At 38.4% G+C, this 24833-nt stretch overlaps 1 protein-coding gene across 2 annotated transcripts; it reads left to right on the forward strand.

Annotated features, from left to right (window-relative positions):
• The first annotated feature begins 308 nt into the window (after window positions 1-308).
• On the forward strand, window positions 309-23493 carry LOC120631565 (structural maintenance of chromosomes protein 6). Of its 2 annotated transcripts, XM_039901203.1 has the most exons (18): window positions 309-781; window positions 1209-1367; window positions 3077-3321; window positions 3937-4181; window positions 5592-5780; window positions 7644-7837; window positions 8363-8509; window positions 9839-9966; window positions 11018-11213; window positions 11604-11769; window positions 12500-12719; window positions 13758-13928; window positions 14009-14190; window positions 17934-18102; window positions 19015-19125; window positions 19966-20160; window positions 21955-22112; window positions 23402-23493. In XM_039901203.1, exons 1-18 carry the CDS (start codon window positions 571-573, stop codon window positions 23424-23426), a joined length of 3111 nt encoding a protein of 1036 aa, XP_039757137.1. In that variant the 5' UTR covers window positions 309-570; the 3' UTR covers window positions 23427-23493. The 2 variants fall into 2 exon arrangements, with proteins under 2 accessions (XP_039757137.1, XP_039757145.1); XM_039901211.1 differs by lacking the exons at window positions 21955-22112; window positions 23402-23493 and having other exon boundaries at window positions 19933-20052.
• The last annotated feature ends 1340 nt before the right edge of the window (window positions 23494-24833 follow it).

Raw genomic sequence — 24833 nt, forward strand, 5'->3', positions numbered from 1 at the left:
CCGGCACAAAACCGACACTTTTGATGTCTTTCGATTTTCTATAAATCAGGGTTCTCGAAGTTTGAAACCCAAACTACATTAGATTTGTACTAGATTTTATGATTCATTTATTTTCTGAGATTATAGTTCAACTCAATCTACTTAATAATGCAGAACTGATTTCTAAATGTTCTAAAATGCATATAAAAATTACAGAACCAATAAGATCTGAACCTCTGGCAATCGCTGCCTGAGTCCTATTGACAGAGAGTCACAAATCCATAAAATCAACTGTCAATCAATTGCCAAATATCTGTGTAATAAAAATTTACTTATCGGTGCCTAACGGTTCATGTCTATTTGTCAGGTTTTGTTGTGACTTGTGCAAAATTACTAATATTTGTGTTTATTATTCGTGTGATGTTCAAGTCTTCATATTGTAATAAGGATAATATTAAAAATATTATGCAGTACATAGCACTAAGTTTAAGGAGTACTAATTATAAAAAATCTCTTTTCTGTTCTTGGCCGACCGCCGTCGAATCGCCATAAAATCCTCTATATTAGTATAATCGCCACTCAGGATTCAAAATGGAAACAGAAGACGAAGTTTTGGATGGGACAATAATAAGCGTTCTAGTGCAAAACTTTATGTGTCACGACCACTTTAAAGTGGAATTTAAAAAAAGAGTAACTTTTATAGTCGGTCGGAATGGTAGTGGAAAGAGTGCCATCCTCACAGCTTTGGTAGTTGGTTTAGGAGGAAAAGCCTCCGAAACAAATAGAGGGAAAAATTTTCAGTGTGAGTTAACCTTGATTAAAGTTGTACTTATATTAATAAGATAATAAATCTGAATGTGTTTGGTTGCTTGATTGTTAGTTATATTCGGCAGTACATATTGTAGTAAAACAACAAAATCTTAGAGAATTAAATACTGTACAGGTGAATTTTTCAAAATCATGTCGAAGTAGAATTTTTAATGTATAACATGGAAATGGTGAAAAATAACAGTACATATTGTATCATTGTCTACCAATCGACTGACTTGACCAGAGTGGTAGACTACGTCTCCTTCTGGGAGGAGACCCGTGCCCTGTAGTGGGCCAGTAATGTGGTTGATGATGATGATGATTGTATGGTCATTAATAGTGTGAGAACCATACAAATGATGGTTAGTTTTCTGCTTACAAATATCCATCATTCTTTGTCATACTAATGTTCTTTTCAGCATTTGTAAAAAAGGGAGCCAATTCCGCAACAATTGAAATAAAAATAAAGAATAGCGGCCCGGGTGCTTACAAACCAGAGGAGTATGGAGAAGTTATAACAATAATAAAAATAATTACAGCCTCTGGTGCATCTAGTTACAAAATGAGATCAATTTCAGGTAGGTACCGTGCCATACAACAATAATGTTAACTAATAATAATAAAAATGTGGTAGTGTGTTTGCTTTTGTGCTTGTTTGTTCTTCCGTCATGCCCTAACTAAGGAACCAATCTACTTAATAATGCAGAACTGATTTCTAAATGTTCTAAAATGCATATAAAAATTACAGAACCAATAAGATCTGAACCTCTGGCAATCGCTGCCTGAGTCCTATTGACAGAGAGTCACAAATTCAAATGCTGTGGGTTCCATAATTTTTATATGCATTTAAGAAAATTATAAAATATTTCCTCCAAGTAGGTACAATCACTAATAAAATTATAATGAGTAACTGTAATAATGAGTAATTATAATGTGCATGTGACAGTTTTTCTAGAATTAACATTAGATGCAAAACTTCGCCAGGGCCCTCATTTAAATAATTTATTGAAAATAGGCTTAGTTCTGCTGCCCATGCAGTAAGACTCACCATATAAAAATTACTAGGCTGGTTACTTTCACAGCGTTATGTCATATGGATTTTTAATATGGTGTAATGCTGCTGGTTAGCACTATTTTCGTGTTGCAGAAGAAGGCTGTTTGTGCCATATACAAAATGGCCCCGAGAGAGTCATTGAGACATTAATTTAAAGATGATGACAGTCGAAAGCCAATACATATATGAACATTTAATGTATGTGCATAAAAATGTTGCAAAATTCAAGAAATGTGATTGCAATCATTTAAACATTAGAAGTAAGAATAAACTTGCAGTGCAATATACTAGGATACATAAAGTTCAAAGTTCATTTAAAGGAAATTGCATAACATTTTGCAATAAACATCCGGTTGATACCTTGGAGATGTTTCTTAAAAAATTTAAAGCTTTTATTATACGTAAGCTAAAGAAAAGCCCTATTATAGTAAAAAGGTTTATGTATCAAAAATGATAAGGGCAATTACTGAGTTTCTTGCGGGCTCTCCTCGGTAGAATCTGCTTTCAAAACCGGTGGTAGAGTCACTACAAACATACATACTTGGCATTTCAAAAGTGCTTATTTAAATCTAGGCCTACTTGAAATAAATGAATTTTGTTTTTTTTTTGTAACCTTTAAAAAAGTTTGGGTGTGTATTGTTGCTCTTACCAGGTTGCTCTTCTACTTAATCAAAATGACAATGTTAGGTTGTGATAGCAAAAAACCCTCATGCCTTTAGTATTAAGTTTACGAATATGGTTATCACCATAATTTAACTACCATGTACTAAATATACTAAATATATAGATATTTTCCATGTAATAAATATACTATATCAATATACTTACATGCTACAATAATATGTAGTATATTTATTACATGAAAAACATGTAGGTACATGGTATCGGATGTAATGTACGCATCATATTAAGTGGTGCAGTCTAAGATTGTAATGAGCTTACCTATACCCAAAAATATGCGCGAAATCGAAGTGGAACCAAACAAAAAAAAAAGAGCTCAAATTTTAATGACTATTGTAATGCTACTTATTCCTGCTCTTCACTGCACTAAATTGATATATCTAAAAATAGTGCCAACCCTTTCAAACTTGTTAATACTGTTGAGTAAAGATATAGGTGGACTGTAAGCTAACCGAATTGACATGATTTTTGTGATATAAAAAAAAAATGAGTAAGCATAGTATCAGAACGTTAGTGGTGAAGCAAACTAATCTGCTGTTTCTTTTTTTTTAGGTCAATTGATTCACACAAATGCCAAAGTAGTGAATGCTATAGTATTAAACCTTAACATTCAAGTGAATAATCCAATATCAGTACTGAATCAAGACGATGCCAAGGATTTCTCAGTTAAAAAGGACCCAACGAAGCTGTATTCCCTGTTTATGAGAGCAACAAACTTGGATGTGACCGAGGAGAACTATGAGAGGGCTCGCATGATTTGTAAAAGTGCGATAGCTTCATGCGAAAAGAAGAACAAAGTAATAAATAACATTGTAGCACTTTACATAAGAATTTGTATCTTGATAAAATACGTCACAGACTGGGGTGTTTAGAACACTAGCACTTTGAGTTATGCACCTAAAGTGTTTTAAAGGAACTAAGCCCCTTTGGTCAATCTGTCTGTCTATATTTGTTACTATCCCAAGATGTGTATTTCTATTTCCGCTTTAGCAACAAATTGTTAGAATAAAAGAAAGTTTAAAATAAGCAAATACAAAAACATGCTTATTTGTCTTTGTGATATGATAACGTACATTGTACTTTGTTTTAGTGTTTTATATTGCACCTTGGTACAAAACCCTTTATATGGAAGTTTAACTTGTATCAGTTGCATTAACTCAGTTTCTTAGTTGAAAATATTATCCTATTAATATTATAAATGTGAAATTGTGGGTGTTTGTTACTCAATCATGCAAAATTCGCTGAACGGATTTGGATGAAATTTGGCATACATGTAGCTTTAGACCCAATTCTGAAGTCCACGCAGACTAAGTCGCAGGCAGAAGCTAGTATTAAAATAATTATAGTATAACATTAAAACTAAAGTAGTATAACAGTAAATAATATTTTATTTTTTGTATTATTTTTCTTAGTATTGCATGGATTTGAAAAACGATTTCAACAAATGGAATAAGATGTATGAACAAATGCAATCGCGCAAGGACATTGAAAAGCAGCTGAAGCTATTGAAGGTGGAGTTGGGCTGGAGTGAGATTGCGGGGGCAGAGAGAGAAGTGGCCACCATCCGGCAGCAGTGCCTCAAGCAGAGCGCCAAGTGTGAGAGGATGGAAACTAGCCTGCAAGCCATGGACCAGACCCTGGGCGGCGCTGCTACTACGTGAGATTTTTTTTTTTCAATTAAATTAAGTTTTAGTTTTATGACTCGGGTTCGTATCAATTGGTTACGATTTATTTCGCCAATGTCATCTGAGACGGAGGAGACACGTTTTTGAGAATGATCGGTGATAGCTGAGGAAGACCAAATTTTAATATTGTCATATTTTATGAAATAGCTTATTTTTTTAATACTCCTTTCTGAGTAAGTTTCTAACCTAAAACACCACAAAATAATAATTAATTAGTAAGTTAGTATATGGTATTTACATATTACATATTTACATATTACATAATATTTACAACTTAATGTTATTACACTTAATTTATTTACACATAAATCTACAGAATAGACTAAACACACACAGCAACAGACAGTTTTTTGTTATTTATTTATTATAGTACCTACAGCTTAATTTTAATTACCCATTTTTTACTTTAAACAATTATTTGTACCGGAGTTCTGGTGATGCTCTTGATGGGAAACACTTCCTCCATTTGGTGGTGTGTTCGGCGACTGAAGTCCAGACATTCATGTTGGGAAGTTATACATATACATGGCCTTCGTTTGTTAAAATTTTGTTAGCCTGATGTAGATTCTTGTGCAGCGCAACATCGCATCGTAACACTTAATCTCTTAGCGGCACGTATTTGTCGGTACGCTAACTAACCACGGCCTAAATCTCAAATTCAAATTCTTTATTTGGAAAAAATATGGTATTTACTAAACACATATATTTTATCATTATATGATCTTTTCCATGACAGTAGACAGCATTGTTCCGTGTATTGTTGAGATACTCTAAGAATATTAAATGACCTTTATTTCAATATTCGCAGTGAGACTATAGTACACTATATTAATATCATGTCTTTTATAATGTTTAAGTGGCCCTTACGTACTGAAAAGATGTAAAATTAATAAATAATAAGTAAATATATCGATGTTATCATTGCGTGTTTCACACATATTTTGGCGTTCAAATCGACGTCAAAATATTGAGGTAAATTAAGAAGTAATGTTAAGCATAATGTCAGTATAGGTTATTAGGTCCGAAACTCAAAATTCATTTATTTCAAGTAGGCCTACTTTATAAGCACTTTTGAAACGTCAAGTATGTATGTTTGTAGGGACCATACCACCGGTTCGGATAGCAGATTCTACCGCGAAGAGCCGGCAAGAAACTCAGTAGTTGCTCTTTTCCAACATCAACATTTACAATCCAATCCAAATCTGGTATTTCTCAAACCAGACCAGAGAAAATTCAGAAATAATAAATTTCTACTACTCAAATTCACAGCGCTCCCCGTTGCGCCAGGGAGGTCATCAAAGTAGGTACTTCCCCGGACGAGCTGTCACAAAAAAATCTACCACTACTACCTGCAGTCCACAGCTTAACTCCAGTATTTGCAGGGCGCTGGAACAACAACTGGAGGAGTTCAGCAGCGCCAAGGCTGAGTTGGAGCAGCAACTGAGGCCGTTGGAGAGAACGGCCCAGGACGCCCGCCAAGCGCACGGCGAGCTCGAAGCCGACCTGTCGCGCCACGTCGAGGCGTTGAAACGCGAAAAGCGCAGGGTGTGCGACTACGAGCGGGAGATCGAGTGAGTGAAATTGTGCTGGAGAATGGAATGAATCGTCCACGATACAGCCTATAGCTAGGGTTGCCAGATCGATTCTTCCTGTTATCGCGATAAATAACCGATTTTTAGGGATTTTAGGGCTTAGGAATAAAAAATTAATTTCATAATATTAATTATACATAATATATTAAGTAAACAAACATATTTCTGTAGTTATAAGAAAAAAAAAACATAGTAGGTATTTGTGACACATAAGATAAGAACCGAATGAGCATGTATATTGTTTTTGTTCCTACCATAAGAATTTGTAATTTCATTTTGTGTGTTGTTTGCAAGTTTCGGTTGACGAAAATGTGAACTTAAAATTATCGAACTTGTCACTTAATTATTTGCTTTGTCGGGTGTCGGGAGGACATACAAAAATTCGGGAGAATCCCGCCAATTCCCGACCGTCTGGCAACCCTACCTATAGCACTCCTCTGTACACTACTAATAATAATCATTTATTCAGGCTAAAAATAATGGATACAAAAATTACATGAATGCCCTAACCTCTGCAGATGGAAAACCTGTGTTACAGAGGCTAGGTCCTTCGTCATGTTACAATGGGTGCTTGTTTGTTTTAAATCTACACATTATAAAAATTTTAAAATAAAAAATAAAATAAAAATTTAACCATAAGTAAAGAATAAGTTGTGTAGGTCTGTATGGGGTATTGTGCGCACGTGCGGGCGCGCGTGTGTGTGCGTGTGTGCATATTTTGCATGTCAACCAAAACCCCAGATCCGCTCGCGTGTAGAAATCCGCATGACAAGAATCAGTCATCTATGGGCACTTTTGATGCGTACTTTACATACAAAATGTGCACATAGTAGAGAGATGATAGCGATAACTTAAACTTATAACTAAAGTAACTAGGGTTCTTGACGCGTCCTGGTCATAACATACTCCTTTTTTTTCGATCCTTTTTGCGTAAAGGGTTTACTGAACAGCAACCACCTACTTACTGATTGATGCGCGGTATCAGTATAAGTTTGAGTAATAGAACATTGTCATTCACGCGCGTTTCATTAACAGAACGCGGCGCGCCGTAAAAAAAGCCGGTTATTCGAAGCTAGCGCCCACATCGCCCGCTACTACTTCTATAAAAAGCATTTTTTGTCCTACGGCATTTTATAATGCTGCTGATATAGATTCTATTTTCGTCCTGCAGAAAAGGGCTGTTCGTGCGATATATAAAATGGGCCCAAGAGAGTAATAAAGGGATACATTTAAAGAAGTTAAAATAATGACGGTGCATACTCAGTACTTATATGAAAATTTTATTTTTGTTCATAAAAATATAACAAAATTTAAAAAGAAAATGGACTGTAACAATATAAATATTAGAAAAAAGAAAAAATAAACTCGTTGTGCAGTTTACTAGGCTACACAAAATTGCAAATTCATTCAAGGGCAATTGCATATTATTTTATAACAAATTACCAAATGAAATCTTTAAGATGTCTCTCAATAAGTTCAAAGTTTATATAAAACGTAAGCTTACAGAACAATCCAATTATAATATTAAGGATTGCTTAAACGATAAAAAAGCTTGGGTGTGAATTGCTCTAGCTTCATAGCTAAATAAATTGACTGTGAGATGGTGATAACAAAAAAATACCCGTGTAAAATTTGTTGTGGGCCCTTCTTAGACCAGCCCTGGTTTGGAACCTCGTACTCGTACTTTAGGTTTAAGTTGGCGAACTAAGTTATCACCATCCCCTTACAATTATGTAAACATATATGTATGAGCGCTTCATAAGTGATAGGCCTTCATAAGTGATAGGAAATTTTGAATTTGAATTTATATGAAATTATATTAGAGTTTGTGTCACCGCGCAGGGCCGTCGGCGCGGCGGCCCAGCGCGCGGATCTGGAGCGGCGCGTCGAGCAAGCGCGGCTGGCAGTGAAGGAGGCGCGCGCGCGCTGCGACACGCTCACCAACGACGCGGAGCAAGCGCGCAGCGACGTCGCGCGCCTCGCCACCGCCGCCGAGCGCCCGCTGCCCGAGCGCTCTCGCCTCGGCGCCCTGCTCAGTGCGTACTCGCTCATAACTCTATTGTAAAGCACGGAAACAGGGAATAGGAGAAGTTTACCCCCGTTTATTATTACACATATTTTATTTGCATATTATTTCCACTTGTGCACCAGTGCTTTCAAAGTTGATAAAACTCCGGTTTCGGAGAGAAACGTGCGTACATTGCCGAAGATCTGTTTGGTGTAGAGTATGAGGATTGAAGAAATTATGAATTTACACTACACAGATACTCCTGCTTTTCGCGGAGTATAGCAAATTAAGCTTAATTTTCATAAGGGTCGTAATTAGCCTAAACAAAAGCCTCCCACCAGACAAAACATCCGTACCGGACCCCTAAGCGACACGACTCGATGACCATCTGCAATTATTGACCAGACATAGTAGCTACCTAACCGACACGACTTGATGACCATCTGCGACTATTAACCAGAAATGGTAGCTACCTAACCGACATGACTCGATGACAATCTGCGACTATTGACCAGATATAGGAGCTACCTAACCGACGGCGCGTGTTCCGCAGAGCAAAGCCAACAGAAGCTGCGAGAGCTGGAGTCGCGCGGCTCGGAGTCGCTGGCGGTGTACGGCGCGTCCATGGTGGAGCTGTGCCGCCGCGTGCGCGCCGCCGACGAGCAGGGGCACTTCAGCGCCACGCCCCGCGGGCCCATCGGTGAGGCCGAGGACATTATCCTACCCTCAGAATTAAGAACATACAGAAACCGTGTACACGATTAATAGTGAACCTATTTAAAAGTCAAAGTCAAAGTCAAAGTCAAAAATATCTTTATTCAAGTAGGCCCACAGGTGGCACTTTTGATGCGTACATAAGAATTACACGGTAGTGAGATGATGGCGATAACCACATTCGTAAACGTCCCTCCCCTTCCGTATGCAGGGCCGTACTTTATTTCTGGCGTTTGTACAGAGGGCCTATCTAGCGTTACCATGGACACTGCCCGACTTTGTAAGCTTCTTAGTTTAGCTCTGAATATTTATTATAGTAACATCCGATTGGCGCAGTTTGCAGCGACCCTGCTTTCTGAGCCCAAGGCCGTGGCTTCGATTCCCACTACTGTAAAATGTTTGTGTGATGAGCATTAATGTTTTTCAGTGTCCGGGTGTTTATATGTATATTCTAAGTATTTATGTTTGTTATTCATAAAAATATTCATCAGTCATCTCAGTACCCATAACACAAGCGACGCTTACCTTGGGGCTAGATGGCGTAGTGTGTTTAATTTTTATCATGTATAGACTCAAGGTTTTGGCATGCATGAAGCAGTCGCAAACACGTCTGTAAGCACACAGGGTCTCCCTGAAAGCCAGCGCCGCGGATCGCTGCGGCTTCGTGCTGAGGCGGAACCCTATTTGTTCACATGCTTTCTAATATTTATTTCTGCTCTCATGCTTAGATATATTTTTGTATACAATTTGCAATTAAAAAAGCAATTTTGTGGGCAAATATAAAATTTCATTATAAAATTTTTCATTATATTTCCTTCAAATCAACCTCCTCTTTGGGGTTCTCGTAACGTCTACGCGCTGCACATGTCCCGCCCATTGCATTCTTAACAGGACATTGTTCTGGATCGAACTCGGTCCCGCCCTAAGCCCTAACTAGCATACATTGACCGCGTTCTTTATACGCGTTTATTACGTAGTGTTAATACTGTCTGATGAGTAAGACTTAGATACCGCGCGTAAGCAGTTAGCGGGACGCTACCTGTTGCTATTATTACTGACGTTCGTGATGAGACGACTCTGCTCATCTACAGTGTTCTATGTTAACAAACATTAGAGCACATCCAGGGCAAAGGGGGGTTTTATTTAGGTGTCTCACTGAAAAAAGGTTTGTGCCCACTGAGTGGGCGTGTGTGCGTTTATACATACGTGCGTGCGGTCGCGTGCGTGCGTGCGTGCGTGTGTCACACTTGGCGCCAACCGCTGCCTCGTTAACAATTCTGCGTGTGGGCAGTTGAGACTGGTTTTCAAATTTCAGGCCAGTTTATAAAAGTGAAGGAGCAGCGATGGGATGGCGTGCTCGAGCACATCATCGGCGGGCTGATGCGGAGCTTCTGTGTGAACACTGCGGAGGACTCGAGGAAGCTATTCAGGATCATGGACCAGGTAAAATCTGGAGGTTTAACGAGCACGCCCAGCAACTGACATGCGATAATGTTCATTTGCACCGGAGCCTGCTTGGGAAACATTCCCGTGCGGTGCTTACTGGTGCAGGAAATTTCTGCGCGCGTTATTGATCTACACAGCATGCTATATAACTATATACTTTAATGCACAAGTGCATAAAATTTTGTTTTAGTCAGCCTACACAAAGCCTAAAGTGCGGACTTAAGAGCATGAGAAGGGATGTTTTTACACCACTCGCACGACAATGTAACTAGTATTGAAAGGTCAAGTACGTCAGTACATCCTATAAGCAGCGGGTAGTTATTGTTGTGCTAGAGCCCCTGGGGAATTTTATGATTTGAATATGGAACATCTCGCACGGCGTATCTGCATAAAAACTGTTCAGCTAATATTGATAGCTCGCTCTAACGTATGATCACGTCCCTGTCGCTCCCCAGAGCGTGTGAAGCGCAAACCATAGAATACAGATTGTAAAAAAATACCTCCACTTGATTTTATTATCCCGGAGCCCGTAACGTAAACGAAACCCAAAAAACTAGGGATTTTAGAGTAACTCCCGAGGGTCTTGGGGCCGCTCAAAATGAAGGCATAGTTGAATAATCTACTTTTCACACTTCGCGAGGCAATAAAATTAAGTTTTGGAAGGGATTTATTTATAATCTATGATTCGCGTGTCGAAGGCTCTTTTTTTTGAGGCGCTCAAAACGAAGGCAGAGTTGGAAACTCCTTTGACACCTCGCGAGGCAATAAAATCAAGTTTTGGAAGGGATTCATTGGCAATCTATAATCTATGGTTCGCGCTTCACAGGCTTTTCGTTTTGAGGCGCTCAAAACGAAGGCAGAGTTGAATACTCTTTTTACACCGCGCGAGGAAATACAATCGTTTTGGAAGGGATTTATTTACAATCTATAATCTATCTTCACAGGCTTTTCAGAATATTCATTTCTCCCTTCGTTTTGATTTTTACTACATTGTTGGACAATCTACTATAACATTATAAGACAAGTTTCAAATAAATGGAGTGTACAGGTGTGGCGCGGCGGCAACAAGCCGTCGGTGACGTGCAGCAAGTTCCTGGCGGCGCGACACGACGTGCGTGCAACTAGCGTGCGCGCGCCGCCGCACGTCAGCGCGCTCGACACGCTGCAGGTGGACGACCCGGTGGTCGCCAACTTCCTCATCGACAACCTGGCGCTCGAGCGCGTGCTGCTCGTACCCGACCACGGTCCGTTGCACACATTACAACAGTATACGCATTTTTCATAAGTAGACGCTAGTAAAATAAATCAACTAAATTTTTATTGGAAGTTAGTTAAAAGTTAGTTAAGTTAGTTAAACCACACGTACGTAGGTAAATATTTTATATGCAGACTTTTACAATAAGTGCAATCTATGTTTTGTAATTTGTTATTTACAAGTCATATGATGCTCCTGTTGCATCTCCATACTTATCGATAGTACACTTCAAAGAATATTTGTTGATGTGCAAGTGTAATCAAAAAATATAATTACGATTGCGTCGTCGCGCCTCTGTTCATGGCCCCTGTGCGATGAACACTTCGCATGTAGGGGCGGCGCGGCCGTGCACGTAGCCCAATACGGTTGGCGGTCGCAGATAGCGCGGTGCGGCTGGCTGACACCGCGGAGCGCGTTCCTCGAAACTGCAACAAGATCGTGACGCTGGACTGCTCGGAGTACCACCCCGCGCCCAGCTACCGCTCGTACGGCGGCCGCGCGCAACCCGCACGTCTGTTGCACCTCGACACCAACGAGTACAAGCGGTGAGGACTCCGTTCATATAGATCATATTCCCTATCCCTACTTCCCTGCTAATATTATAAATGTGAATGTAAGTTTGTTTGTTACGCTTTCACGCAAAAACTACTTAATCGATCCTCATGAAACTTTGTAGACATATTCTTGGAAGTGTTAGAAGTAATATAGGATATTTTTTATCCCGACATTAAGCTCGACTCCTTTGGGAAAGCGGATGAAAGTGTTTGACGATTTTAAACCATAACTCCGACAAATTATAACGGATTGAAATAATAATTTTTTTACTATAGAGTGTGTACGATAAAATGTTTTTAATTTTGCCCAAACTTTGTGTAGATCTTATGAATGTGGTTGAAGATAGAGGAAAGAACTCCTCAGCGGATAGCAGCAAACCCTTCGTTTAAGGCTTAGAGATGCTGAATACTTTAATTTTTTTAAAACTACAACTAAATTTAATGCCACTGTTTCTTAAATTTTAAATTTGTAATTAATGTTATTATTATCATTTATTATTTAACTTTATTTGTACACCGCATTATACCTACAATAGAAGGTATAAAACGCGTGTCGGTCTTTTATCTTCAATAGGGTTGTCATAAGTAAACACTTGGAATGTTTTGAATTCGTTTGTATGGAAAATAAATACAGGAGGATTCCTTATGAAATATACTCATGCTCAACGTTGTTTATGTATTTTCGGATGAACTAGTGGCTAATCGTTATGAACGTTTACAGGCAGTTGCGAATGGAAATTGAAGAATTGGAGACTCATTTAAGGCAGCACGACTTGAAGATGCAGACGATAGAGGCGGAGAAACTTCGCGTGCGGCAGACGGAGCGCTCCGTGTTGCAAGAGCTTAAGGCGATGGGCGCTGCGCTGCTGAAACGACAGGCCGAGGAGGCTCTAGCCGTAGCGGCGCTCGAAAAACTGCAGGCGCCGCAACAAGCCGTGCTCGTGAGTTCAGGAAGAAGACTTGTGCCCGTTAAAACTTAACCTAGGAAACGCTCGATCGAACGATCACGTGATGATGAACGTACTATAACGTACGACGTGCGAACGTACTAACATAATTAGCTTCTAGTCGTTGCTGTCATTTATTCATGAAGGTGGGCATTTGAAACATTGAGGAATAATTGAATATTAACAAGAAATGGACCAAATTTCATAATAAACTAGAAAAAAAGGAAATGTAACAACCAATGTAGTGTTTGTATACTCTTTGCATCGGAAATAAATTATCCATACCTAAAGGGTAGGTTTGTACCATAAAGGGTAGGTTTGTACCAATATGATCAACAATACCAGAACCTAGAGCTAGATAGTCAATTATAACGAAATACTTTTATGCACTAGTGCATAAATTTTAGTTTTAGTCCGCTTAGACATAAGCCCAAGTCTAAAGTAAGTAATAATAAATAAATAATAAATAAATATACTACGACAATACACACTTCGCCACCTAGCCCCAAAGTAAGCATAGCTTGTGTTATGGGTAAGACTGGTACTAAGACGACTGATGAATATTTTTATGAATAATATACATAAATACTTAGAATATACATATAAACACCCAGACAATGAAAAACATTCATGTTCATCACACAAACATTTTCCAGTTGTGGGAATCGAACCCACGGCCTTGGACTCAGAAAGCAGGGTCGCTGCCCACTGCGCCACTCGGCCGACAAGTAATTGCATGTGCAAAAAGTGACCGAAAATGAATATTCCAAGATGACCACAGTGCGGGAATTATTTCAAGATGCCAAAGTCATTATAACCTTAGTTCGAATTTGTAGAAATCTTGTAGTTATTGTCTCACTCATCTGTCTGTCGCTTAGGCTGTACTCCCTACAAAGTAGTAAGGACGAAAGTCAGATAGCATTACCAAAATTTCGTCGCGAGTTTCACCTATCTGTTCAGAGCCTTAATCACTATTGAGCAGTTATTTTATGATGACATTACACACTTACTATTCTTAATCTTTGTGTACAGCATGATGAACTAAATGCATCCAAACAGAGAGTACAAGAACTGAATGAAAAAATTAGTCAGTTGCTCGTCAAAAAGAAGAAGTACAAGCTCCAGCTCGAGGAATACGAAGCGAAGATGAGAGACTTGAAGGTGCAGGTCGACCGGGCCAACGCAGCGTGCAGGCGACTCCGTGTATGTCTGCTCAACTCATACATTCACTTTGAATCGTACTTTATAATAATATATATTAATAATTTATTATTGCAATTTAGGAGGAGATAAGCGAGGAAGAAATGAAAATAGAGCGCGGAGTCGCGGATCGCAGGAGCTTGCAACGGGGACTCGAAGACGAACGCAAGAAACTAGACCGCGTTAAGGAGATACTGTCCAGCAAGGAGGAAGCCGTCGCCGCGAGGATCCAAGTCGCGAAAGGAACAAGGATAGACAATCCGAGGTAAGACATTCGAAGAGACGAGAAGTAATGTAGAGCTTATCGTAGAGATACTGTCCAGCAAGGAGGAAGCCACCGCCTCCAGGATCCACGTAGAGAACAGAACAAGGGTAGACAAACCGAGGTAAGATGTTCTTTTTATTTGTTCCTTTTTTCCTTCGACATTGGGATCGCAGACTGGTCTAGGTCGGCACTCAGATATGCTACAAGGATTGCTTTCTGGTTGCTCTTTTTTTTTGTATTCGGCTTCTAAATTGTACTGATGTCTGATATCTGAGGGTACTTTCTGGCAGGACTGAATGTCAGTACCTGTGCCATTGCTGCATGGTACACGTGCTTTCCAATCGGGCATGCTCGAGGGGTTTTATATAAACTATTTCCTTAGGCTAAGTTTACTAACAGTAACTTATTGTATTTTACTAACCATTTATGATCCAAGTCGGTCGAAATAAATTAATTTTATTTATTTATTGTGCAGAGTCTAGTAGTAGAGTACCTGCAATCCACATCCATGTCGTGGTCTTTTGTTGCGTTGTCATTTATAACGTAGCAACTAGAGCCTTTACTTTTTGCAATAACAATTTTTGGTTAGCTTGGTTTCAATATACAGGTAGTTTTTATATAGATGTATAATATATATAGTAATATAATATATATGCATTGACGTGTGGAATACATTGTGTGGTATGGTATATTAATGTATTGATTTATATAGAAGGGTTGTTCCACTGTTTAGTTAGTCGTGTTTCTTTTATTATAATTCTTGCTAAGTTTTCACAATAATCAAGGACTTTTTTCCTTGTTTCAATTTGCTCATCAAATCAATAAATAAGTCGGGTTTTATCGTTTTTCCAATTTCCATTTCAGTGTCATCGGATTTAGTTTGGTTTGTTTGAGAATTTTGTAGGCCTGTTTGACATATTTTGGTAAAAATACCTTAGTTGTTTCTGCAGTTGATCCTTAGGTATACCTATTTTTCCATTTTCAGAGTGTATCATTCCTTATAAAGTGTTTTATTTAGGCAATTGGGCATGCATCGTAGTCCGCCTTAGTTCTTTTATATAACGGTGCTTCCTTGGCTAGATGATCGACCTTCTCATTACCCTCAACACTGACGTGGGCCTTTACCAAGAAAATATGTAATGCTTTCCCTTGTTTTTGAATGGCTATTAAGTTTTTCCTTATTGAACATGCTAGTGAATGTGTGATTGTATGCTTTTTTAATAGGTCAAGAGAAGATTTTGAGTCACTATATAGGTTAGACTTTTGGATATTTTTATCTTTTATGTGGCTATCCAATGCATACAATTCAGCATGAAAGACAGTGCAAAATGGTTCTTGTTCTTGTTTAAGCTTTATGGCTTTTGTCTCTCCGCCACCTTCCCAAACAGATATAGCCGCTTCTACTTTTCCCTTTATTTTACTTCCGTCCGTGAAGATGAAAGCACCTTCTATGCGATGTTTGCATCGTTTCTAGGTTGAGACTGTCAATGCAAGAGTAGTCTATGCTTTTATTAAAAGCAGGGTGTTCCGCATCCATAAAGCTTATCCTCTGCTCTATCTCACGATCATCGGGCAGATATTCTAGTGGCCGTCCAGCCTCTTAGCTAAGTACAGCTTTGCTTGTTCCTGGACTCTCAAGTCCAGAGGTAGACCTGTTATAGTCGTCAAAATGTAATAGGCCCGTTTTGACATTTGTGCAAGACTTAATACATAGAATGTAACTTGGAACGAAACTGAAAGAAACAATAAAATAAAAATAAATTACATACAGTGTTTTAAAAAATACGCCAATTTTTTTGGGACGTTAAATAATATGAAAGAATATATTGCGAGTATTCTTTTTGTGCTTACTTTATAGTAGCATGCAATTTAAAATGGTAGCGAAACGTTCCGAAAAAAGTTACGTTCTCAGTCTTTTTTTTTTATACTAGAGCGGTAACCAATTTTTTACTGAATATCGAAATTAAATATTTTGTTGTTATCTTTACTGCAAAGAATGAGCTTGGTTCTCAAAATGGGTTCTAAATAATGAGTCTGAGTTGATGTATCTGACCAAGCGGCACATGACTGAAGCGTCCCCGCGCGCACTGCGCAGTTTTTCGTTCCTCATCTTGTAAAGTTGACTGTGCGCTCGTTTAAGTTTGATATATTTTGTTTACTATTACGTTAACTATGGCTCTTCTATTTTGGACATTAATTTAAACATAGTGATTTGACTCGATTTTTGTGTTTGTTGTTATTTAGTACTAACTCTGTTTCAACATGTTGAAAAGTGGACGTATAATCAACAGCCAGTCACGCGTATTGCTTGTGAAGTTAAAGGAATACTTTGAACAAACGAACACTTTACAATACATTATAATATAAATCAAGTACTGATACAAACTTGAATTGATTTATCGTGAGTATCGAGTCCCGAGTCTTATGGTTCCATAACTAGTTACGTCGCGATGACAAATGTCAAAACGGGCCTATTACATTTTTACGACTTTAGTAGTAAAGCCGAGTGTAATGTGTTGTAAGCTTTACATATTTTCATTATTTGTATGGTATTGAGTTGTTTTTGTATACCCTTTTGTTCCGAAGATTTGGTCCATACACTAGCGGTGTATAGAATGATTTACTCCACGGCTGCATCAAATATCGTCCTTGTAAACTCCGGGTTTAGGCCCCATGAAACTTTAGCTGCTCTAGACAGTTGTTTGTATATATTAAGTGCTTTCTTGAGATTTCTCAAGGTAAGACATTAGAAGTGACGAGGAGCAACCTAGAGCGTGTCGAGGAGACACTGTCCAGCAAGGAGGAAGCCGCCGCCGCCAGGATCAACATTGCGAACGGAACGAGGATAGACAAACCGAGGTAAGACATTATAAGAGACGAGGAGCAATCTAGAACGTGTCGTAGAGATACTGTCCAGCTAGGAGGATGCCACCGCCGCCAGGATCCACGTCGGGAAAGGAACAAGGATAGACAAACCGAGGTAAGACATTAGAAGAGACGAGGAGCAACCTAGAGCGTGTCGTAGAGATACTGTCCAGTAAGGAGGATGCCACCGCAGCCAGGATTCACGTTGGGAATGGAACAAGGATAGACCTACCGAGGTCAGACTCGAGAAGAGACGAGAAGCAACCTAGATCGTGTCGTGGAGACACTGTCCAGCAAGGAGGAAGCCACCGCTACCAGGATCCACAGATTCGTTCACGTGGATAAAGGTTTTTTATTCCCACGGGAACTATCTTATTTCTTTCCCATTCTAAAGGCTACATGCATGCCAAATTTATCCAAATCCGTTCAGTCGTTTTTGCATGATTGAGTAACAAACATCCACACTTTCACATTTGTAATATTAGAAGGATTAATTGACGGACCGAACAGATGGTACCACCCGATAGTAACTGGACACCCATCGCCTATAAACAGGGCAAGACTTCGCAGGGCATGCAAGGGACATGTCCTGCAAAGTGCAATCCACCGTCCCTGAATCTGAGACGAAGGTGTTAAGCCTCATGAGACTGTAGTTTCACAACCACGTCCTTCACCCCGGAACACAGTAATCGAAAACGACAGACAGCGACAGAAATAAGCATGGCGGTAGTACTTTCCCGGACGAGCTCTGTCGCATATAGCTCTGCGTCTAAAACCGTTCGTGTTTTCATCGAAAGACATGTTCTTACATAGTTCTCCTGTATGGAGTTCTGCTCGCAAAAATTTGAATTAGTTCAGTTTAGTGCGTACGTACGCAGGGACAAGGCTGTGATAGACAGCCTGGTTGCACAACACAAGATGGCGATGAACTCGCTGATGCAGATGAGCGTCAGTCGCGAGGAGGTGGAGGCCAAGCGCGCCGAGGCCGAGCGCAGCTACCTGCGCATCCAGGGCCTGCTCGACAAGCTGCAGGAGTACATCGGGAGGGTGAGCTCGTGATACGTCGATCACATTCTTTGAGGTAGTAGTGTTAGAACTTTTGTGGTTTGGCTTGTGGTAGTAATTCCCCGGACGAACTGTGCCAGAAAAAGCTCTACTGCTACGCAAATTGCGGTGGAGTAAATGATGAATCGTCCCAATAGACCTTATAGGTGTAGATAGATATTAAATTTTTAGACCAAAAGGTTTGTTAAACACTGTTTGATTATTTGCCACCATTGATTGTTTTGATATTCATATTTTACAAGTAAGGTCTTTGAAAATTAAAATGATGTTTTTGATTATCACTTTAATACATACGGACGCATTTATAAATAGAATATCTAAAACCTATTTTTCATTCTTTGTAACACCGAGGAACGTCAAAATTCCACCGAATTTAAAATCAGACTTTAGTGCGAGATTTTCTACCTGCGTTTACTTATTCGACCGTGGGAAAGTTAAATACGATTAGTATGGAATCGAATGAGTGCCATCAAGTTACAAAAATGGAAAACAGAACTGTCACTAAATAAGTATAATTATTCGGTCGCGTCAAAATTAAATACGACTTGTAGGGAATCGATATATAGAAAATCTCACACCGATAAATTTTACGGTTTAAAAGCATTACAAATAAAAATCCATAAGTAAGATATATTTTAAATAGAGCCATTACGGCCGACTTGCTTTAACCGTCTAAAACTAATTTTATTTTTTTTAAAGTATTTTCAGATAAAGGAGCCTAAATTTACATCTTAAGTTAAATTATTAAATAATATTACTAAGCTCATTTGTCTGGTTAATTTGTTTTCTGTCGGTTACGCTAATTTGGCGGTTGGCTCGATATTATAAATTTATTTTATTGTTACACTAAAATGTTATGTTTATAACGATGTCCGAATAAACTATACTTTCCAGATTGAGAAAACGGCTGCAGACCACTTACAATATTGTTTTAAGTTGAAGAATGATATCGGCCGACACATTGGGATTCATTTTATGGCCACGCTCATCACGCGCGGATATAACGTAAGCATACACTACTTTGCAGTTCGGTCTCGCGAGTTGCGTATCTAAGACTGTTGTTGTTTATCCGAACCGGTGGTAGAGATTACACACAGACAGACTTGACGTTTCAAAAGTGCTTATATTAGGCCTATTTAAAATAAATGAATTTTGAATAACGGAGAACGGGCAGCAGCGTCCTCCCCGCTACTACTTACTACTACTACGTACTACTACTACTACATCACGGAAGAAATCGCTATGAAGCGATAAGGCCGCCAAATTGTAAACGTCGTTTTGTTATACTTTTCTTTTTTTGTGTACTTTTTGTGGTGTTCTTTCATTCATAACATCTATTGCGATCACCAACCCGTCCGCCCGGCGTTTGTTTTTTTTTATAAATATACTACTACAATACATCTTGATTATGGGCAAACTTTCCAGCACGGCTAGCACGGCAGGAGACAATTATCTCCCCAAAGAAAGAATAATAAATTTCCCCACACTTTCACACTTACGCACACTTAAGGTTCACTTTTCTTCGATAGGGTTCTTTCCAACAAAAATGCGGGTTTCATCTATAACGATTTATTTGCGACTGACTTACATTACATGCACAATTTTATAAGTGTTATTGATACTTAATTAAATAGATGTCACTCAACGAATTACATAGATATATAATACCAGTGATTATAATAGACAGGTAGTTCTAGATAATAATAAACAGGGGTAAACTTCTCCGATTCCCTGTTCCCGTGCTTTAGCAGGTGGACACGTTAATTATATCCCTCGGCAGGGGATATAATTTTTGTCTCCTACCTGTGCTAGCTCTACTGATGGCGGTGTCCCCGCGCGGCGCAGGGCCAGATCGTGGTGGATCACATGAAAGACACGCTAGAGCTGCGGGTGTCGGGGCGCGAGGGCTCACGCAGTGCCAGCTCGGCCGCGTCGCTGTCGGGCGGCGAGCGCTCCTACACCACCGTCGCCTTCATCACCTCGCTGTGGGAGTGCGTCGAGCTGCCCTTCTACTTCATGGACGAGTTCGACGTGTTCATGGTGCGTGCTCCTCTGACGTCGCGGAACATTCCGTTGTTTTAATTTTTTAAAGTCATTATAATAAATAAATAAATTTGGAAAATCCAAAAGTGCACGACTCATAATGCTCATTTAATGATCAAATATTAAAAAAAAAAAAAAAAAAAAAAAAAAAAAAAAAAATTGTGAAAGTGATGCACAGGCGCCCCTGGTGGAATAAAATGTACATAATATCTATAGATATAGATATATCACCATCCATGTTAATTTAACATGGATATATATAGATATACTGTCTTGCAGTTTTCGTTTTTTATTGATTGCAATTAAACTACACTGAATTAATTAATCATTCGCATTCAGTGACCTACAATCGTCGATTAGAATTTTTTTTATAAAAATTTTACTCAAATAATGGATTTTTTCACAAGTTACAGTGTTTTCGGGTTTCACACATGACGGACAGGAAAATTTTTTGACCTATTTTGGTGTTTTTTTCCAATTCTACTGTAGTAAATCAATTTTTTAAAAGTATGGAATTAATTTCCATTAAATTATCTCGGCAATAGTATGCAAAATATCTTGATTCCGTGAACTAACAAGGCTATAATAATAAAAATAGCCGCCGAAATGAGGCGAAAAAATTTTTCATCACTTCAATCGATTTAAGTTCACTAACTATAAAACAAAGCCGTAGTCCACCACACTGACCGAGTCGAATTGCTACCTCTCTGGTGAAATACCTTAGAGTAATACCTGCCACTTATTGCGTCTTTTATCTATTCTCTAATGTTAATGTACTGATATATTTCGAAATGTTATTAGATAGCACTTAATTGTCATCATCCTAGTTATTAACTAATTACCTATACACTACATGGCACGGATCTCCTCCCACAGTGGGAAAAGTTTAGGCCGTAGTTCAACACGCTGGCTCAGTCTGGATTCAGGATTGCTACCTTTCTGATGAAATAAATACCTTAGAGTAATACCGGAACATAGTTCGGAGGAGGGATGGACGTTGCGGTCCCAAGGTGTTGGAATGGCAGCCCCGCACTGGTAAACACAGCGTCGGTCGACCCCGACGTGGTGGACGGACGACTTTAGGCGCACAGAACCGTGGAATTTGGATCTCCCTACAAAAGACCTATGTCCAGCAGTGGACGTCTATAGGTTGATATGATGAATACCGGAAAGTACAGGATGGAGGATGGACTCGAAACCTCTGTTTTTAGTCTGCAGTCACTTCATAATGAATATATTATGGTGAATATGGTATCGAAGAGGATTTTCCTCTTCCCAATTATAAAAAAGAAAAACTGGCGCAAAATCACAGGCACACCAAGCTTAAAATCTACGCCTCAGGGTAACTTTTTATAGGATGTGTTCCTTGCATGCTCTGCGAAATTTTGCTCTTTTTATAGGCACAGGTTCTCCACTTACGTCTTCTTCTGGAGGTCTTAGGATTGAAGTAATATGTAAAACTAACACACACACACGCAAAACATACCATCTATATATATATATATATATAATTAACATACATGAACAAACATAAACGCGAGTACAAGTATCTACGCAATGCAAACTAATAATATGTGAAGTACTCATTTTTTTCATACTTTAAAAGAATTTGTTTTAGAAATTAGTGATAAAATAGTCTTAAGTTAAGTTAATGTTAAAAAAGTTAAAATTAATAAATAAATTATTATTATAAAAAAAGTATATATAATGCTAGTATGGATAGCGATCCTTACTAACGCAGCGAGACAGCGGAATAGCTCGTAAGGTATAAAACGAATATTCTGGTGGCAGGACGACATGAACCGGAAGATCGCAGTGACCCTGCTGCTGGACATGGCGGCGCGGCTGTCGGGCCGCCAGTTCGTGTTCCTGTCGCCCAACGCCGTCAACCTGGTGGACCACGAGAAGATCAAGGACCCCAATTCACGCGTGCCCGTGGACGTCATCTCGTAACTATGACACTTCTTCTTGCCCTTATCCAACGTGTCCACGAGTGGACTTAGTACTTTTTGGTTTTTGAAATAATAATGCCTTTTTTTATTTTTTCATTTAGAAAACTATTGCACATTCAATGATACGATAAAAGATACACACAAGAAAAAATATATAGATATATACAGTTGTGTGCAAAGGCGGTCTTATTGCCAAAGCATATCTAATCTATTACAGGCAATCCTTGGTAAATGTAATTGAGTAACATGGAAGCGGTACTGTGTAAGCCATATAAAAAAAATAAACACCCAATAAAAAAATAAAAACTAAATATGTATACACTTACGTGTAGTGAAGACAGATAAAATATATTACTGCCGATAAAAATGGTTTCATTAACTAAATAGCTAAAAATAAGGAAGTTTAATAATTAAAAGTCCATACAAAAACACTGGATGTAACGCGTTTACTAAGATTACGTAGTAATTGTAACCGTGTCAACAATTGCCCCACTACCATTTGTAGGGGTCCCAACACAACGTTATAAAAATAATAATTTATTTGGTATATGTAAAGATTTAAACATTAGGTACATTTCCTGTTTTCATTGTTGTTATTTCCAGTTGGATTTGGCAAGGAGAATGTAGCTTTTATACAATTATATTTGTAAATAAATATATGTTCACCACGGCATTGCTGTCACTAAACAAATGTTATTATTATTATGAAAATCTTTATTTGCATACCACAACATTAACATTTACAAAATATAATAAAAACAGAAACATAAAGAAAGAAGTAGAAAACAAATAGGCCTTATCGCTTAATAGCGAATAGCGATCTTAGCCAGGCAACTTTTGAATTAGGAAAAAAAGAAGAGGAGAATAAACTGCTGTTGGTAAAAAAATTAAAATACGTACATGCGAATATTTACATACTAATACGTAAATTTTCTTATCTATAAACATTTTAGTATGTAGGATACAGTACAAACACTACACACATATTATACATAATTATATATGTTTGTGTATTAGAATTTTATATGTACGTTGTTTATTTTTCTTTTTAATTAGGCTTATCCCTTAGCCAAAGTTTGTCTGTAAGAGACCGCTTTTGCAATAAGACCGCCTTTGCACTCCTCAATGAAGTATTCAAACAAACAAACAAATTCCATATAAATACAGATATTCGTTTCCCCATTTATGTTATCGGCATACAGTGTGGCATATTAAACCTCCATTTTTACTCCTAAACTGGGACCAAGCAGTTTTATTTTATGATTGTCCATTCGTTTCTGTTTCAGCCTGGCCCCACCGCAGCGAATATGAAGATGCCTTAATTTGTTAAGTTTACCTATCATTTTCTATGTGATTATTTTTGTTACCTATTTACAATTAAGTATTTTTGTAATAAAACATTTTTACAAAACTTTAATAAACGAAGTTGTCTTTTTAAAGCTAAGTTTTTTTTTAATAAAAATTAAGCTTAATTTGCTATACTCCGCGAAAAGCATGAGAATCTGTGTGGTGTAATTTATAATTTCTTCAATCCTTATATTCCACACCAAACAGATCTTCGGCAATATACTTTCTACGCACGTTTCGCTCCGAAACCGGAGCATCCTCAGGAGATGTTTACTTTACAATGAATAATTGTTGACTGTAACAATTATTCATTCATTAAGATGTTTGGTGTGGAGTATAAAGAAATTAAAAATTAAACCACACAGATTCTCCTGCTTTAGGCGGAGTATAGCAAATTAAGCTTAATTTTGATAATATATCATGGATTTCCGCAAAGTAACGCATGCTTCTATCCAAAGTTTTTTTTTTCTTTTCCTTTTTATGGTTTTATTTATACCATAACGGTTTTTTAAGTGTAAAGATCTTCATATATGGAGAACAGATCTACAAAATTGCGTACCAATTTTTACATTCATTTATTCAATAGTATTAAACATCACTGCTCTAGATTTTGGTTCTTTCTTTTAACCGGAACATGATCTATTTTGACGGCCGGTTGCCGCAGTGGGCAGTGACTCTGCTTTCTTAGTCCGAGGCTGTGGGTTCGATTCCCACAACTGGAAAATGTTTGTGATGAACATGTATATATTTTTTAATGTCCGAGTGTTTATCAGTTATTTATTTGTATTATTCATGAAAATATTAATCAGTTATCTTAGTAGTAATGACGTAGCCGTAGCATATATACTTGTTTTATTTATTAAAACAACGTACCAGTACGAGTTGACTGAATGTCAACTACACAAGCATGCCACTTCTCACGGCCTTACCACTGTCCGGTGGTAGAATGGTGCCGGAGGAACGAGATTGTAAGTTCGAATCAGGACTCAGAAACCGGTTCAAACCGGTTTCGGAATCATCAGGCTAGGCATTTGTCAAAAGGACTAGCGCGTCTTGCATAAACCGGTTAATTTAGGTTTATTAATCGCTATAAAATCGTTCGCTCAATGAGAACGGTAACCTTAAGCATTTCGGTTTGTTCAATCATTTAACCGGCAAAACGCAGAACACTAAAATGAACGGGTTATTAACCAAAATTTTCCGATAAATAGAAACCGGTTTCGGGCCCTGGTTCGAATTAGTGGAGAGTTCCTTAGTACAAGTGCCATCATCATTCAAAATTAAACATTCATTTATTTCAAGTAGGCATAATATTAGCACTTTTGAAACGTCAAGTCTGTCTGTACTGACTAGCACCGGTTTGTATCAGAA

Source organism: Pararge aegeria, chromosome 2, assembly GCF_905163445.1.
Source record: "Pararge aegeria chromosome 2, ilParAegt1.1, whole genome shotgun sequence".
NCBI lineage: Eukaryota > Metazoa > Arthropoda > Insecta > Lepidoptera > Nymphalidae > Pararge > Pararge aegeria.